Source organism: Macadamia integrifolia, unplaced genomic scaffold (assembly GCF_013358625.1).
Source record: "Macadamia integrifolia cultivar HAES 741 unplaced genomic scaffold, SCU_Mint_v3 scaffold_18A, whole genome shotgun sequence".
NCBI lineage: Eukaryota > Viridiplantae > Streptophyta > Magnoliopsida > Proteales > Proteaceae > Macadamia > Macadamia integrifolia.
In genome coordinates, this window is record NW_024870636.1 from 218,545 (window position 1) to 238,410 (window position 19,866).

A 19,866-nucleotide genomic window follows, 5' to 3' on the forward strand; every position below is an offset into this window, starting at 1 on the left:
TATCTTCTTTGATTTTTTGGTAGTTGTTTATGCTCTTCAAAAGATTGATTGGACCTCCCTTGTGATTTCTGATGATATTATCTCTTTGTCTCTTGTTATGAACCAACCTTGAATAGCTTGCTCGTTTCATGGGCGTACATGGTGCTTATGTGGGAGTATGGATAGGGTATTACGTATGTTATCTAATTGGTAAGTAGTTAGTAGGAGTTGATGTCGCGAAAAGAAGTTAATAGAAGATAGAAGTTAAAGTAATATAAGTAGAAGTAGTGGAGCATAGATGAATTGTGTTGAGCAAGGAGTTTTATTGTAAGTGGAATATGTGGTGCAAGGGGTTGAAACTACTATTCTATCCTATTTAATAGAAACAGACATGCAATAGAAGAAAAGCAATGGAAAATTCTAAAAACTAAATCTCTTGATTTTATCTAGAGAAGAGGCGGACTACCTCCTAATTAAGCCAAGACGTTGTAGCTTTGTTCGTAAGGTTACTTATTCATTTTATTCTTTATTTTATCTCTCTCCATTTATTCTCTGTTATCTCTCTTCCTTTTACCGTGCACACATCTTTTCTGTTTTCTAGTATAGAGTTCTTCTTTGTTCCTTGGACTTTTAATCATATTGCTCATTTCTTAGTTAAAGGGGCCACTAAGTTTGCTCTTTGTAAAATTTGGTGGCCCTCCTCTCCACCGTTCCTTGTTTCTCCATCTTTCATCAGCATGAGTTGCTCTTTCACTGATTTTGCTTAATAAATTTTTTGTTTTTAAAGAAAAATAAAAGTAATAGAATAATAGGTTGTCTGGTGAAAAGGAAGAATAATCTAAATATTTAAAAATAACAGAGAAGAAGAGGAGATTAAGGTTCAAATTTAGGTGGGTACATATAAAAAGTTAATGATAAGAAAGTTTATGTAAGACTTAAGTGTAGAGAATTGATAGTAATTGATTCCCAATAAGGTCAAATTGATACAAGCTCGATCGCTAAAATTCTTCTAGCAAAAAGATAGCTAAAAATGGACCAGGGACCGATCTGGTCAATTTCTATTTCGTGGTGGAGAACCACAAATTCTATCACGGTGATGGGACCGTGTGGGCGGCGCGGCTTCGTCTTCAGTCTCCAGTCTCCACCAACCACGCTGACCGGGTATTATCCATCGGGCAGACGGGCACGGTTACTTGGTACCTCTTGCCTATTGCCTTGTTGCGACTTTAGTGACCCTACACGGGTTTAAGAAAGCTATCGCGTTTCTTACGCCTCTGGTTCTCCATCGAGGTGAGCAGTGAACTTTCTTCTCGTTCAAAAAATCAAATCGCTGAAGCTGCGCAGAGTGATTTGTGAGTGAACTGGCCATGGCGTCCGTCAGAAATACGTACTTTCGATGCATCCATCGTAACGTCTTATACTGTGTTCAGCACCATTGGAAGCCAACGAACATTTCATCTCATTCTGATCAGTTCTTCCATGGAGTTCCTGCAACTTTCCAATTCGAATCCGTCCCAGAATTTCATTCGGTCCGTGATGCTGTCTATCGTGTCTGTTATGGTTATCAATATGCTTTTGAATCTATAAAAATGAAAGCGACGAATAGTTTCTATCTCTTTACGTTTGTGTAAAATATTATTTTGCAGGTTAACGGTCTAGTTTTTGGATCCCGCTTATCTACTGTATTCCGCAGACATCTATGTGTTGGCAGTAATGTTACCTCTGAGAGTCCAGCATTGAAGAAGCCTGTAGAAAGTACTTCTGGGCAAGGAGAGAAGTCGGAGGAATCACGGCAGGCGGGTGAAGACGGGAAGGCTGTTCGAGGCGGGGTAACTTTCTTTACTTGCTGTCCATGTTTCTTTCGTATTTACGAATTTGTTAGTTTGGTCAACCAGGGCTTGTCTCAAGTGCTTGGGGTTGGTCAAATGAATCTTTCTCTGACATTGCCCTCCAATTTTCATAAAATTCACAAGCATCCTCTCTATTACTCTTTCCTCATTACTTCAATCGAAACCATCAGTTTCCCCTTGTCCTTTTGATGTATTGAACATCCATCTTATCTGCAAGGATCAGGATCAGGATCAGGATCAGCTTTAAGCCTATATTATTATTTGTGCTCAACATAGATGATTTAACCGGAGACATTCAAGATGAGGTTCTTTGGTTTATGCTTTTTGCTGATGATATAGTTTTGGTGGATGAGACAAAAGTTGGGATTGGCGCCAAGTTAGAGTTATGGAGATCAACTTTGGAATAAAAAAGTTTTAATATAAGTAGAACGTAGATGGAGTAGATGGTGTGTAACGTTAATTACACTAGGACGGATGAGGTGGTGACAATTGATTAGAGGGAGGTTCTATAAAATGATTATTTTAGGTTTCTAGGATCAATCATAAACAAAGAAGGTGATATAAATGATGATGTTTAAATATGAAGGATGAAGTGGAGAGGTCCGTAGTGTTGTGTGATTGACATACTATTCCCTTAGAGGAAAATTTTAGAGGATGGTAGATACGACTGGTTATGATGTGTGGTGCTGAACGTCCAGTAGTTACGACGCATCATATAGATAAATTTAGTGTAGCTTAGATGAGGATCTTGAGATGAATTTGTGGCAAAATTAGTAAGGATAAGTAATAAATGATCAATATTAGAGCTGATTTGGGAGTCACTTCACTACATGAAAAGCTACGGGAGAGTTGTTAGAGGTCGCATGGCCATGTTCAATAGAGGTTTTTAGATGCTCTAGTACGGAGGAGTGATTTGATTCAGATTGAAGGAGCTAAAAGAGCCAAGGGAAGACCAAAAAAGTCTATGGGACAAGTGGTGAAGAAGACATGCATAACTTAGGCCTTGTATCAAGTATGACTTCAGAAAGAGCTGATTAGAGGATAAGGATCAACGTAGCCGACCCCATTTGGTTGGGATATGGCTGAGTTTTTATTGTTGTTGAGCTTGCAGCTTATCTCTTCTTCTCATTGGTGCAGCCACTGGTATTTGTTGCACGAGGGAACCGCCTTTCTTAACCTTTACCTGTTTTGTCATCACTTGCCAATGCACTGAAATCCCAATGAATGCATTAATTTCTTATTAGTATATCATCTCCGTTGTTGCTCCTCGTTGCCCTTAAACTTTAATATCCATATCTCAGTGATTCTCATCTTATGCATTTGTTGTTTATTACTTGAATTGCACTTTGCTCATTACATCATTTTTGTTTTTGGGATAAGTAACAAAGGAGATTTTATCGGATCAATAAAATGAGTACAATGACTTAACAAACATAACATAGCAGTGATACCCATAACATGCAAAATACATCAGAAGTAAAAGCCGCACTACTCCAATAGGGCAATGAATTCCTTGAGCTCCACCATGGTCTTCCAACACCTTGCCTAGCTAACTGATCTGCCATGTCATTTGCTGACCTTGGCTTCCAGCTGAATGAGCATCCACCTGTGAAACCATAGTAAATCTCCATGGGCCCTCTTTGTTGGACCCTGCCCATGCATTGATAGCTTCTGAGTCTCCCTCTACTATTATGTTAGGGAAACCTTCATTATAATCTTGTTACTTCTCCATTACAGTATTGGCATCTCAACTATTCTCATCTTATGTATTTGTTGTTTCTTTTGCTAACATTATTCCTCCGAAGTCTGAGCACATGGCTGGTCATACAGTTGTTTTATTAATTTATCTTTCAATATTTATGACATTTTCCATATCATCAACCTGCTTTATTTGTATGAAAAAAAATTTGTCTCGTCTCTCTTGTTATTGATGATTGAACCGAGATAACATAAATTGTCATCTAAGGCATCTTAATCATCAATCTTAACGAGTCTTAAAATTGCATTCCATTAATTTTTCCAAACATTAATCAGTTAGCAGAATGCCTGTATCTAGGCGAGTCTGAGACATATAGATGGGGTTTTCATTAGATGATTTATAGATTGCTATTCCTTTAGTAGTTGAAGGATGTATTGTCCATGTGGTTCCAATCAAGAACATGGGTCCTTTTTTATGTATGGAGGAGTCCATCTTTGGAGATGTTGACGTGATGCTTCTAGCTTCTGTTGATGTGGTCTTATTTATTACTTCAATATGTAAATATTCTTTACTTGTCTCAAACAGTAAAATATAAGTTAGTAATGTTTCTGCAGTTGATGATGCATCCCTACAACTGAGTTTCATTTCCTAGCGCATGGAAGTTATCGTCCTTTGTCTTAACTGATTCTTATTCATATCTTCTCTAATCACAATATGTGATCATTCTCCTTGCAGCCTGTTTCTTGGTTGAGCTTTCTCTTGCTGTTGACAACTGGAGCAGGAGTAATCTTTTATTATGACCAGGAGAAAAAACGACATATTGAAGGTAGATAACTATGGTGAGTAGGAGTGGTAGAGTAGCTTAAATCTTTGTCGGTGAAGAAATATTATGTAATGGCATCTTACAAATTTGATTGTTTGATATACATAATTTTCATAAGGTTGTCTCCTTTTTTAGAGTGAGAAAGAGAATCTTTGTTACCTTTCTTAATAATGAGAAACAGTTTGAGAGAGCCGAGTCAACCCCTAGAACTACTGGTCCAAGACGTGATGGTTACTGACCTTCTCCTCAATTGAATCAAAATTCCATTCCAAACTCAGAGTCAGATTGATGTTTGAAAAATTTGAGAATCCAGATTTTGTCGCGCCGTAAGAAAAAAAAAGATTGTATTCATAGATGGTCTGTCTCCTCTCTTCTGTAATGGTATACTTCGAATACTGACCTTTCACCCCCTTTTTATGAGATGTCACACTAAATCCACAGGGGCCTGTTATTTTTCCTTTTGATTAGCTTTGATGGTTTTCAATCTGCAATACTTCCTCCTCAATTTGCTTTCCTAGTCTTTGAGCCAAGTCTAGACTCATTCTTCTTAGCCCCAAAGATAGGAGAATTGGCCTGTTGAAATCATCAGATGCATGTAAAGGCTGAAAAGCATATCAAGATCTTACCATTTTCTTCTTCATCAATACCAGCTCGTCCCCATTTTTACTCTGCAAATATTAGTTTTACTTCCTTCTCCCTCTGGCAATTGATAGAAAGATATTGTATTTTGATCCTCTTATTGAAACTCTGTAGCTCTAGACTTTTTCCTCCAGCATATTTCTTCTTTCTTTTCACTATCTGCTGGGTAGTTCCTGACGTGCTTTCTTCTTACAACTCCATGGCACCTCCTTTTTCTTCCACTTCTTAACCTGACTTGTCAACTCCTTGTCATTGACATTGCTTAGAACAGTGCTAACCCATTCTTTTGCTTTTCTCTCAACATCTTCAATTTCATAGTAAATCACTACTCAGCGCACCTATATGGACGATGGGAAATGCAGCATTTATAAATCATGCCCCCAAAATTGATTTCCCCCAAGTTCTAATAGTGTCTTTATGTAAAAAGTTTTTTCTGTAATTTCTCCATGCTGTTAACAACTCTTAGCCTTGAAAGGCTGTGAGGTCTTTCTCTTCTCGTCAAGAAGAGAAGATTAAGCGTGATTTGGAGTGCTGCACACCTTTAGCAACAGGTGAAGCCTACCGAAATGAAAGGGAAACAATTTGAATGGTTTTCACATCAAGATAACAGCTCAAGCAACAAAGAATACTGCCAAGCCAAGAAACTATTACTATGTCAACTCCTTGACGCTTTCAGAGTTCAGGCAGTTGCAAGTGCCTCTTGGGTGCTTTTGCCTGATTTTACTTGGAGACATAAAGCAATGGACTGTTAATTTTTTGCATAAAGCTGATATTCATCTTAAAAGTCTTACAGTTAATAAGAATGCCTCAATCTCTAACTTTCACCTCTTTTGTACCAGGATTCTGTTTATCTCACACTGCAAACCTAGGAGAAGCTAATTTTTGTTTGCAAGGTCTGAGAAGCTGTAAAGCGAGTTAATCAAGCGAGGATGGGGATATAAAACTAATTTACAGTTGATTCTTCATGCTCCGCATAAACTGTAGTTTTTCTAGGTTGATAGTTTACACCTCTACTGAGACAAGACCCAAAATGGATTGAAGGTTTAACCAATGCAATCCATTGTCTGGCTTTGGTTATTGCTGAACATGTTGCAGACACATCTCACCCTGGCTTCACATTGGTTAGTATGCTGGAGAAGGCAAAAAGGAAGCACCCTTCTTCATCCTCTTTTGCCCCTTTCAGATCTCTATGGGCATGGAGGTAAAACCTGTTGTTAACAACTGGCCATAGTAGTACTTTTATGAGGTGAACAGTTTGGAATAAAGAATATATTTGTAACTTCTTGCCTGACCTTATCCTTCCCTTGGTCATGGTAAAACATTATTGATACGAGAACTTAAATCCTTATTTAGTGTTGCGAGTTTCATTTTGCTAATAGTCTATATCAAGGATGCTTGCCTCATTTGGTATGAAGGCTAAGGAGAGAAGTGATTGGTTTGGTAGCTGTCCTGCATGGTTAAGTCACCTTGTCTTTGAGGTTGATCTCCCAGGTTGTGATACTGTATGTTTGCATCTGCCTGTACCTTCCTTGTTTTATTTAATTCATGAATTCTTGGAAGGCAAAAAATTATCCTTGCCTTGGTGGAATCTTCTGTAATTTGCCTTTTGAATGTAAATATCCATTTACAATGCACAATCTCTGTGAATGCACTTTCTGATTTTATCCTGATTTGTTCTATTCTTATTTCTTCTCTTCTGTGTGTGCAGAAATAAATAATGCTTCAACTGCAGTGAAACAAGGACCGTCCGTTGGAAAAGCAGCTATTGGTGGACCATTCAACCTCGTTAATCATGATGGAAAATCTATCACTGATAGAGACCTTGTGGGAAAATGGAACTTGATATATTTTGGTTTCACACACTGCCCTGATATTTGTCCAGATGAACTTCTAAAGTTGGCTGCTGCAATAGATAAGATAAGTAAGTTGATGATACTTTCATATTTATGGTCTTATAGATCGTAGAAAAAATATAACATGGATGCAATGCTAATGCAGTGCTAATCCCAAAACAGTGAATCCAGTGAGAGATCAGCTTGCGACCAAATTGCTGGAAAAAAAGACAATCCAGATTTGAAAAGAATACTAATAACAGAATAACAGTAGGTCGGATTTGGCCAATAATCAAGTCAAAGGGTCTGATTTTAGTGTAGAAGAGTTCTGGAAAGTGTGATCAAAGTATGACGGTAAAAACACTAATGGAGTGATCCTAATTGGGGATGGATAGCTCAACACCCACAGAATCGATGGACAGAATGGGGGTTCAGACCAGTTATCAATTAAGGCTCTAACGGTCGAATACAGATAATAGAAAGCATGAACAGAATAACCAAAACAGATTCAGAAATTTGAAGATTTAACAAATCCTAGTGAAGTAGGAAACTGGAATTTGATGGGAAAGATTGGGTTTTTCTAAAACAGTTTCCGAAATCAAGATTTAATAGGGCTGAACAAAATAGAAACTGAAACTAAGTTTCTAAAAAGCCCCTTACAAACTTATATAGAATTTAATCACGATTAGTGTGAAAGTTGTAGGATAGATGTCGGAAAGTGTTGATCAGTATTGCATCAATAAATTACTAATAGTAGTGCTTCCCATGCAAATGGTATTCCGTTTAGAAAATTCTATTAAATTTTATAATTGCAACATTTATTATTTAAAGTATGAATAGTAATTTGATCCTTATTAAACGTGTTAGTAGCTGTATTGATGAAATCTTGAATTTCTTGCAGAGAAAGAAGCAGGAATTGAAGTTGTGCCTGTTTTCATCTCAGTTGACCCTGAGAGGGACACTGTTGAGCAAGTAGGTGAATATGTCAAAGGTGCCTACTGAACCTGACACACATTGTATAGACCAAGTTGAATGGTATTCCGCAATCTGGTTTGTGTGGTACCATGGATGATGTTGTACCATTATATCACGTTTCTAATGTTTTCTTCTCTGTTGCAGAGTTTCACCCAAATTTGATTGGGCTAACTGGTACTGCTGATGAGATAGGGAAAGTCGCTCGTGCTTATCGAGTGTATTATATGAAGACAGAAGAGGAAGGCTCAGACTACCTAGTTGATCATTCTATAATTATGTATGTTTTACCTTTGTTGGCTGGTATCTCTATTAATTCTGTAAATTCTTTTATCTATTTTCCGGTCTTTTTATTTTTATATTTTCTCTGAGAAAATTCCAATTCTATTGCCATGTGCATGTCTGTATAATGAGTGATCATGCTATACAAGGTGAATGGATTCTAGTTAGTTTAGGTTTCCCAATTAGTTAAGGATTGGGTTAGGCATTTCCTTTTTAGTGTTTGAGTCAGTTTTGAGTCTTCTATATAAGTTTGTAAGGGGCTATAACATTGAACACGAATTTGATTGAATGAAAGTTTATTTTTGCTGTCTGCAAAATTATTCTTTGAGAAAGGATGGTCATCACCTGAGATAGATAAGGGTGAGAGACCCAGGCTGAGATAGCCATATCCCTACCCCCATTCTTCTATTTATTCTCTTATTTCTGTTTTGTTCATACTATCTGTCCCTAAATCTGATTTTTATTGAATTTACTAAAGATCCTACTTGGAATTGGATCACTTCTGTTCCAATCTTACGTTACCCACTGATGAGAGTAAGTAGGCTGAACACTAGGGTTCAGAAAACTCACCCCTTAACAGGATCTCTAGTAACTTTGAAGACAAAATTTAGGTGATCCAAAGAAGTCAAAGTTGACCCTTTGGATAGAGCTCCAATTCTGGTTAGATATACAGTTCAATAGTTTATCAAATTGTGACACAATATTGTAATTATCTATCGGTTGGAAGTGTAACAGGAATTAAATAAATTGAATCTGAAATCACAAACTCAGATTTAAGGATATTTTATGTAACAGCAGATCTAATAATCTGATGTCCTCCAAACCAAGGTCGAAGGATCCTAATGGGCAGTTCTTTAATGACCCAGAATATCACTTGAACCTAAGGGCTAGATTCCCCCCAAATTGGAATCTCGATTCTGCCAAAAACAACCCCCAATCAGGGTTACAGCTAGGTGTTCGTCATAGAGTTCTGCTGGATTTTTAACTTGTAATATGACCACATAAACAGCAACCAAAGTGGATGATATTCCAACCAATTAACATATATAAACAGCAACCACAGTGGATGGTATTCCAACCAATTAACAGATTTGAAAACATTCCACCAACCTCAATAGACAGTAGGTGATAACAGCAACTTACTTGAGAAGAAACTGAGTAAAGATAGGAGATATGACCTTTGATTTCCCACCAATGGCCTGGATCAGAATCTCTCCAGTCAATAGAGTTTCTCACTCCTCACTGTCTCTATCTGTATGGCTGTATGCTCACTTTCTCAGCAGCAAAAGGCAAAGCCAATAACTTTATTCATCAAAATCGTGGGTATAGGCCCTACATGCTGTCTTTTAAATAAGAAAACTCCCTATCTACTGAGTTGTCTACCCACAATTATAAAGCAAATAGGAAACCCATCAAGAACAACATACCCTATAAAAGGGGGTTTATTCTCTTTTTGTCAGAATCGACATACCCTATAAAAGGGAATCTGTCCATCAGATTCCAATCAGATTTTAGGGTATTAAAGGGCTACCCTAGAGGGCCCTTCCACCTTTTCCACCTGATTTTTTCTTCGGATATGCTATTATTCAATCTCCTCAAATCTAGGTTTTTGATTCATGATTCTCTTTATTTTATTCCTGATCTAAGTGGAGCATTACAATATTGTGGGGATTTTTTATACTATTGAACTGCTATACCTGACCAGAACTGAAGACCCATCCAAAAGGTTGACTTTGACTTCTATATATCACCTAATTATTTAGTTTTAGGGTTACTTGAGATCTTGTTAAGGGGTGAGTTAGCCTACCTACCACAAGCCAGAATTTTTTATACAAGAGTATACCAGACTTCAAAGGAAATTCAATATCAATAGATCAGTAACTCAGATGCAAGTAATAATAAGGTACAGGGTTTCTGTTATTGAGACTAACAGCTCTGCAAAATTGGGACAGAATCAGAGCTCTGCTAAATTGGGACAGAATCAGATGGGGGGGATTGATAGTTATAGAAGAGTCCCATCAGATTGAAATACCTCAAGTCTTGACAGAATATGAGATTTCAGATTCCAGCAGGGATCAGTGTATCTGATCCAGATGAAATCCAGGTCGTATGTAGATCTAACAGAGGAGAATGACATAGGCTAATCTCTGATTAATTCATCGGTTGGATACTGAGATTGGACAGATTCCTTGTTCAATTAAAACACCTTAAATCAGACTTGAAAATAACAAGTTTCAATCCCTAGTTTGCAAGAATTTAATAGAGTAATGAATGTGTGTATGAATGACAGTCAGATATTAGCAACAAGGATCAGATTGCAGCAGAATTGAATTAACTCAAAAAACATTGTTATTGAAATCGTTGCAGGATGTGGAGTTGCAAAAAACAATGGAGTACTTACTTGAATATTGATGGAGAAGGAAGAATGAAGAAGACGATATCCTCAGAATTCGACTAGCCACAAACACAACACTGCATCCCTTGCAATTCTGAATCTCACAAAATAAAGAAAAAGCTCAAGCCAAAATCTTATAAATCAAATTCGTGTACAAGGCTGTAGCCCCTTACAAACTTATATAGAATACTAAAAAACGTACTCAAAAAACTAAATTGGAAAGGCTTAAACCAATCCTTAACTAGTAAGGTACTAAGGTTACATAAACTAATTAAGAAATGAAAATGATGAAGAAAACTCAAAACTGGACTGGAATTATAGAATCCTAATCCAGCCTGACTAAAAAATTTAATTAATTATAATTAAATCAAGAAATGAAGACAGCTTATTTCTAGTAAATAAGCCCAATTGTGAATTTCATGTCCCTATAGTCCTTAACTTTGGGATCCTTCTCATCAAAGAATTAAGGCACAAACTCTACCTCTTCAAGAACATCATGAATGTTGACGATTTCTTGTAGAGTGTTCTTGACCATTACCTCATCTTCTACTGTTTCAATTTTGGTTGCTTTGATTTCTTCAACATAGACCTCTTCAGTAAAATCTTCTACTAGTTGATCTTTTGTCTTTGAAGCTTCTAGCACTTTGTCTTCTTTTTCATCACAATTCACTGTAATCACTTCACATTTATCTTCAACTTCAGACTCCTTTTCTTTAACTAACGCTCTCTCAATTTTCTTTGGCAAAATGTAAATTTGAGTTCCACCTTTAGGTTAACATTATTGGTGTCAGATATCCAACACTCTCCAACTTGAGAACTGAACTTTATACACGACCACTTCAAGTTGTCTTCAGCTTTAAATTCCTTTTGGTGGTAATCTTGTTGAGGGGGGAGCTTTATCTGGATATGCTATGGGAGGTACTTGTTCTTCAATCGTGCTCTATCTCTTTCCGAGTCTTAGGCTCATGTCTTCTAACTCTTAAGTCTCTCCTCATGGATCTCCACCATTCTTCAGCATGGCGAGTCAATCACAATCAAATAAATCTGATTTTCCACTCTTCTATCAAGTTGTATTAGTAAAAATATTCCTCTAGATAATCTAACCAATCAAGGAATAGGCATGTGTCTGTCTGCCTAGTAAAGTAAGGGACTTTTAGCTTCACCATTCTTTATAGTAATATCAGTCATAGGAGATGCATAATATGTAAGTATGGAATCAATACACCACATTATCCTAGTGTTCAGCCAATTGCTTCAACATCTCCATCACTTGTGCATTTGAATCAAGGGTATGGTTTCGGGTACAAGATTTACCCTCAAATACCAAATTGATGGGAGTAGGTAAGCTGAACACTAGGTTTCAGAAAACTCACCCCTTAACAGGATCTCAAGTAGCCCTAAAACCAGAATTTAGGTGGTCTAGAGAAGTCAAAGTCAGCCCTTTGGATGGATATTTAATTCAGGTCAAATATAACAGTATATCAAATTCCCACAATATTGTAATGATCTATCAGCTGGAAGTGCAACATGAATCAAATAAACCGAATCTGAATACACTAACCCAGATTTAGGGAGGTTTTATGTAACAGTAGATCAGATGATATGATGTCCTCCAAACCAAGGTCATGTTGGTGTATGATGTCTTGTATTCCATCGCAGTTTAATCCAGGGAGTACTGGTGCAACACCTAGACAGGCAGGACGGCTGTCCCGCTAGCCGGTTAGCGGGCTGTGGGGGTTGCAAGGGGGGCAGGAGGCCCCCTGCTATAGGGGGCGCAACCCCCCGCTTGAATTTTTTATTTGAGGGCAATTGTGTACTTTCCGGATTAGAGTTTTTTCGCTATATATTTGTAGCGAGGGTTTCTTTCTCTGTAATGCAAGCAATACTGCGAGGTGTGAGGACGAGCGCTGTAACCCTATTTTCCATTGATAGTGAAGCAGGATCTCATCTCACCGGGGATGTAGGCAACCTTGCCGAACCTCATAAAATCCGTGTGCATTGTTTGTTTTGTTTTTCCATTATCTTTTGCATCGTTTTAGGGTTGCGTTTCTACAGGTCAATCCTTATAGACAATCTTTTAAAGCCCCAGAATATCACTTGAACCTAACGGCTAGATTCCCCTCAAAGTAGAATCTCTATTCTGCCAAAAACAACCCAAAACAGGGCTGCTGCTAGGTGTTTTTTATAGGGTTCTGCTGGATTTTAAACTTCAGTAATATGATCACATAAACAGCAACCAAAGTAGATATTCCAACCAATTCACAGATTTAAATAAATTCCAGCAAGCTCAATAGACAAGGGTGATAACAGCAACTTACTTAAGAAGAAAACAGAATATAGATAGGGGATATGACCTTTGATTTCCCACCAATGGCCTGTATCAGAATCTTTTCAATCAATAGAGTTTCTAACTCCTCACTGTCTCTCACAGTATGCTCACTTTATTGGCTGCAAAACCAAAACCAATAAATTTCATTCATCAAATCATGGGCATAGGCCCTACAGCCATGTTTTAAATTTAAATACTCCCTATCTACTTAGAAACTTGTCTACCCGCAATTATAAAGCAAATAGGAAACCCAAACAAAAGAAAACTTAAAAGCAGACCCTCTACTCAAGGTAAAGGTCTTGGACTAAAATAAAATAACTTAAAAAAAATAAAAATAACAACTACTAACTAGGCCTATGAGGTGGGTTGTGAACTAAGCCCACGAATGGGCTAGACTTGGCCCTTGTTGAGCTAAAGGGAGGACAAGCTCCCTTTAAGAATTGTGGTCACTAAAGGCCTGCTTCCATCCTTTCTTCTTGCGGGAGTAAGTGAGCAACTTTTCCCTTGCATCAACCACCCTTTATCTGTTGCATGATATATAGAACCCTAAGCAATAGGAGAGGAGTGGCATGAGGCAAGGCCCCTGTTTGATCCACCCCATTTTCATCCGTATCTGCTAAATTCTTGAACTTGATTCTTCTTCACCCAGTTGTTCCTTTCATCGGATTTCAGCTGCTGATTCAATCTATTGTCTAAGTTTGTTTTTGTCTTGAAAACTTTTGTTCAGCATGCGTGACACACAACAGATGTAGCATAAAGCGCTATCCTCAGGTATGTGCATGTGATGTAGATCAAAGCTTGAAGAAGAAGAGTAAAACAAGAGTCAGAAAACATTGTTCACGAAACATAGTTCACGTGAACAGTAACTCGTGTTACTGTTCACTTGAACTGTACTTTTGGGGTCCATATCTTATATTTTTATTTTCCTATTTAGTTTAGTTTAGTTTCTAATTTACTTAGTGTGCAAGTTAGTCAATTAGTTACCTATCTGGTAGTCAAAGAAGATCCTATTTTTACGGTTGAGGTTAGTTTCTTTTTTTTATGTTCAGTTGCTAGTTTCTAATTTTGTTAGACACAAATTAGAAAGTCTTATTTCAGTGCATTTGTTTCCTATTTTTTTTATGTCCAAGTTTTGTAAGGCTGTTAAAACCCCATTGATCATAATGAAAAATAAAAGATTGAAGTTTTTGAAAATTGAGTGTTTACTCATGGCTGAGATAGCTATTACCTTGAGGGGTGAGATACCCATCCTAACTCTCTTCCACCCTTCTCAACCCCTCCATCAAATCCTCTTTCTTTTCTTAATTTCCTTTTATTGTTTGCTGTGAGAGAGTGTTCGAGTGATCAAAGCAAGCTTGTTGAAGTTCAGAAGCTCCATCAAAAGACCAATTTGAAGGCCATTCAAGGTCTGTAGCTGCTGCTACTACAGAACTCCATAAAGCTTCCTTTTCATTCTTCAAGCATAACTTCCCAACCAGCCATCAGTTGAGGCTCATATTCTGAAGGATAATTGGCATCATACGAGGGTCCTTTGCTCCAAATTTGAGCTCCATCAGAGTAGTGGTTTGTGAGATCTAATATTACTCATATTCTGCCACATTTGAACCTCGGTTCAAATCTGATTTCAGACTTGAAGTTGTGGGATCCTGACTGGGGTTGGATAGTTCCTACCTAGTCTTACATTATCATGGTTTAAAGTATCGGTGCGTATCGTACCGTATCGGAAGATACGTATCAGTATCGGCCGGTATTGATATGATACTCATTGATACGATACATGCATTTTATAAAATTTTGGTATCGATGAGTATCGTAGAGTATCTTACCTTATCATACGATACTCTATGATACCTATCGATACGTACATTTGCTCGAATGAATGAAAGTTTGAGGGTATCAGTGTGTATTGAACCGTATCGGATGATACGATACCGATACAGATTGATACGCCCGATACAATTTCTTTAAAGGGGAAAAATGCATTTTATATGAAACCAAAATCGTGAATAGACACTGTGAGGCGAGTGTTTGGGAAAAATCACCAGTACTTCTTGGATTAAACTGAGATCAGGATTCACCAATAACAAGCAAGTGCAACATCATCATAGTCGCTCCTATTCTTAAAGAAACCTCATCCTTTATAACAATTTCAATTGAATGCACTTGTCTCTCAGTACAGTTATTCATTTTAGTGTTTATGCATGATACATGCTATATATTGCTTAGTGTTTATGGATGATACATGTAAGAAACCCTTGGTGTTTATGCATTATACATTTAAGAAACCTTATCCTTTTGAACAATTTCAATTGAATACACTTGTCTCTCAATACGGTATTCTCCATTTTAGTCAACATACATGATATATGTTATATATTTCTTTTTTATACTATTTTTTTTTTATTATGCAAAAGTGTATAACAATGTGTATCTTGTCCATTTATGTGCTTATCTTTAGCATATCTTAGCGTATCTCCGATACGATACAATATCCTCCGATACGTATCTTAAATTTAGCCGATCGATATGGCGACCGTTACCTTTTTTTTTTTTGTGAATAATAAATTCATTAAAAGAAGGGGGAGGGAGAATATGGCTTAAAAGGGGAAATTATAGACCCAATAAGGGTAACAAAAGCCTATAAAGGACTGCATTCAAGGCCCACATAGACTTCAAAACTCAAAAACTTGTCACAAAAAACCCACATGGGTTCAGAGACAAGTACCAAGAAGCCCAAAGCACAGAGGGGCATTGTGACACCTAAGAATACGGCGAGTACCATACCCGCCTGGGAGATCGATGAGGTGTCCCCACCAAGAATACGGCAAGTACCAGGGGGTTTGGGAGATCGGTGAGGGTATGCAAACTTTAGTCCCACATCGCCTAGGGAGAGATTACTGGGCTAGTTAATAACCTCTAGCCTCCTTAACATGGCACAACGCGTTTTAAAGTCTTGAGGCCCACAGGCCAAAGAGGACAATATTGTGCAATGTTAATGGGACCAGGGTGTTACAATGCTATCAGAGCAGACCCCAACAACGTGTGGGGCCACAACGTGGACGTTGTGCTGAAAGGGGGGAAGTTGTGACACCCAAGAATACGGCAAGTACCATACTTGCCTGGGAGATCGGTGAGGTGTGTCTCCACCAAGAATACGGAAAGTACCAGGGGGTTTGGGAGATCGGTGAGGGTGTGCAAACTTTAGTCCCACATCGCGTAGAGAGAGGTTACTGGGTTAGTTAATAACCTCTAGCCTCCTTAACATGGCACAATGCATTTTAAAGCCTTGAGGCCCACGGGCCAAAGAGGACAATATTGTGCATGGTTAATGGGGTCGGGGTGTTATAGGCATCAAGCCCAATTGGGCAACACAACGCAAAACACAACAGCCCACATGGGTTTAGAGGCGAGAACCAAGAAGCCCAAAAAAGAAGAGGGGCAAACAAGACAATTCCAAGCAGGGTTCCACCAAACCCTACTCAACATGTCTTTACACTTCAACTTCCTAGCCACCAAGAGGAGATTTGGAGGTCCACCAGCAAGAAGGCAGCCACGGTGGCGGGGCACTGGCCTTGCGGAGGGCCACGGCCAAGCGTTGGTGATAGTCGCGGCAGGAGGGGCATTGGCTTTGCAGAGGGCAACAGTGAGGCGACTGTCGGCCAAGCATAGTTGACAGCCTTGCACGCTTCTAGACATGCAAGTGGCTGGCCTTCTGGCGCCGGCGGTGCAAATGATTTGATCTGGGAGGAGATGGAGAAACTGGTGAATCCAGATCTAGGCTGTGGTTTGGTCAGCGGAAAGTTACACACGAACTGGGCAGCAGCTCATGTTTTGGTGGCTGCAGGCAGAGAGCGGAGAACTCATTGACAACAAGGTCCAGATCTGATTTGTGGCAAAGCCTGCGGCACAACGTCTCTCTAGATCTGAGCATCGGCTCAAGAACTCACCAGATCTGAGGCTTGACGGTGAGGAATCTCAAGGGAGTTTGCAAGGATGGACCATGACCTCCTGACCGTGTGAGACAGAAGAGGAAGGAGAAGAGATAGGGTGAAAGGTAGAGGGTGAAGAAGAAAAGAAAGAGAGGCGGAAGAAGATAGTGGAGGGTGAGAGGGAGAGGATGAGAGAAGGAGAATGAAGGGTGTGAGAGCGGGGGGGAGCCGCCCAGCCGCATGGCCAGGCTGCTTCCAGTGGCGGCTGAAACATGGAAAACCTTCTCAGGGGGGGGGGGAGAGAGAGAGAGAGAGAGAGAGAGAGAGAGAGAATTGAGCTTCAATCTGTTGAAAGTAATATTTCATAGTTTGATACCGATACTTTAATCTGTTGCCTTGTAGAGTGGTAAGCACAAAATTTGGAATGAGGGATCCAAAAGTAGTACAATGATGTCATTTATGTTGTGTGTATTTGGTCATCGGGTGTGCCCCGAAGGACAGGATACGATCCAAATTATTGGATGTGTGCACAATCTGGAAAAACTTGTCATGTGTCTTAAGGATTTTATCAGTGGTTCATAATTCATCATATTGAGCATTTAACCAGGCCATTTATTTATAGAGCCTATGTCATGATTTTCGTTTTTGACAGCACATTGAGATGATATACTTGCCTTAGTTCATGGGGCCAATATTGATTTAAAGGAAGGAGAGGAGGGGGTGGGGGACGACAGTGACTTAGCCAAGTATGTCACCTTCTACACATGCAAGGATCAAATCAAACTTTAAGGCTCCGTTTGGTTGCAATGGGAATTTAAAGGGAAGGGAAGTGAAATTTTCATACTTTAAAAAGAAATGTTTATAGTCATTACCCCATATGATTGTATAAACTACTTAATTTTTTTAACCGTATTTAATGTATTTTACATGTAATTTTTATTTTACATATTATATAGCAAAGGGTTTTGGATGTAAAGTAAAGTGAAATTTTATAACTAAATATGGAATGATTTGAAATTAATGTTAAAGTCACATGAGTAATGATTACATATATTTCTTTTTTTAAGTATGAAAATTTCACTTCCCTTCCCTTTTATTCCCCTTATTACAACCAAACATAGCCTAAGGGACTGGTTTTGGTCATTTGGAGAGAATTTTAGATCCATTATGTGAGGGGAAATAATGTGAAGCATATGATTGTATCTTCTTCTTGCATCACTTTTAAGGATACATTTTTCCATTCTGAATAATAATCTCTGTTGTAAAAATAATACTTCGAGCTGCTTGGTTTCGGTTTAGTAGAATATTTAAGATACTGAAGCATGATATTTCGCTCTCAAAGCCATGTCAAACTGAAGTCTGACAATCTTAATGCAAATCACTTTCAGGTACCTCATGGGCCCTGATATGGAGTTCGTAAAATTTTTCGGAAAGAACTATGATGTGGATCAACTGGCCGAAGGTGTGATCAAGGAGATAAGGGGATACAAAAAATAAGAGGATGACTACATCTTCTTTTACCCTTGTTTTTCTTTTTGTTGCTTATCAGTACTCGGACGGGGTATGATTTTGAGCTTTAGTGGTCTTTCAGGTTATATGAGATAAAGATTCTACACCCACTCATAAATGATAAACTAGAGGTGGTTACTTTTCATTAAATTTTTTTGACCCTCTTTATTTCTGAGAATTTTCTATCAAGAGTGTGATTTACAGGCATCATTCTGTTCTTGGCAGAGAAATTTGAGGGAGTTTATTTTCCATTTGATCTCAATATCATGGGTGCTCATGAAATTGAAAATTCAACTTATTTGATTCTTTTCCTGTTTAATCTGAGGCAACTGAGGAAATGGCAGGTTATCCAACACATACCATTTTCAATCAAATTTCAAATTTCCAAAATGTTAATATCAAACTAAAGGAAATGGATGCAGGTTAGCTCTTGTCTGGACTGCATAACAGTGACGATTCTTTGATCCAATCCAGCCAACTTGCTTCCCTTGAATCAGATGGGATATATTCGTGTCATCATCTTTTCCTAGGGCAAGTCTTCAGACCACTCTAGCTTTGCCGCAAATAAATTTATGGTAAAATGTTCGGTATAATGAACCCACTAACATAATCTTTGGATGGGCACAACCTGTTATTGCCACTTGGAAGACCGATGTGGTAAGTCTATTCGTTGGATAATTAGGGAATCAGCCAAACCATTCCTTTTTTTTTTTGGCAAACCGCGAGCCTTCAGCTTGACTAATCTTGAGGGTCTATACTGACCCACAATCGCATGGAATGGATCATATCAGGATTGAATGGGAATCAAACAATTTTCACTAAAAATAGTAAAGAGCACTAAACACCCCGTATGAATGCCCTAAGGAGGTAAGAGGAATCGAATTTAGAACCAAACCATTCTTGAGGCCAAGGTCCTTTGCCAAACCATTCCCTATATTCATGCCAACTTGTATATTAGAATGGATGGTATATATATGCCAACATGTGTATTCTCGGCCATCCTATCAACCTTATTATACCCACGTACTCCTTTTGAGGCTTTACACATTGTTTTCCCATTGGATAACCTGTGTAAGGGTTTTTGAAGCGTTGCGATGCTTTACACTCATAGCAAGCTTCTTTTGGCTAATCCAAACTGTTGGATGAATGAAACGAGTCTCTAGATCAGTCACATGCCAAATTTTAGAGCTTCCATCTGTCATGACATACCTTCCATTGCAAATAAGATAGCTTTTATTTGCAACACAATTTCCAACCTTAACCAAGAAGCATAGAGAACACCTTTTAACTTCCCATTGCAACTCCCACCATTCACCCCAGAAATCATTACCCAAAAAAAAAAAAAAAAAAAAAAAGAAGAAGAAGAAAAAAAAAAGTGTAGATGGATTGTTGTAGAACACTGTATCGGAATGGATACTGATCATCCTCAAAACCATTATGGTATCAGAACATATTGGTATTAAATCACCCTTATCAGACAAAAATACCCCTATTTTACCGTGAAAAGAATTTTTTAACTTTTTTACCCCTAGTCCATACCGTTCAGCCATAGTATCAGCCAGGTATTGGGATCAGATACTTGCCAAAATGATTCAGATTGGGCGATCCAATACAGATACTTAGAACCA

The 19,866-nt window shown here is 38.3% G+C and overlaps 1 protein-coding gene across 1 annotated transcript; it reads left to right on the plus strand.

Annotated features, from left to right (window-relative positions):
- The first annotated feature begins 1,226 nt into the window (after positions 1–1,226).
- Positions 1,227–18,500, plus strand: LOC122071125 (protein SCO1 homolog 1, mitochondrial-like). The gene is made up of 7 exons (XM_042635409.1): positions 1,227–1,508; positions 1,626–1,808; positions 4,264–4,354; positions 6,699–6,911; positions 7,724–7,813; positions 7,942–8,074; positions 18,118–18,500. The coding sequence occupies exons 1-7, from the start codon at positions 1,347–1,349 to the stop codon at positions 18,224–18,226; spliced, it is 981 nt and encodes a 326-aa protein (XP_042491343.1). The 5' UTR covers positions 1,227–1,346; the 3' UTR covers positions 18,227–18,500.
- The last annotated feature ends 1,366 nt before the right edge of the window (positions 18,501–19,866 follow it).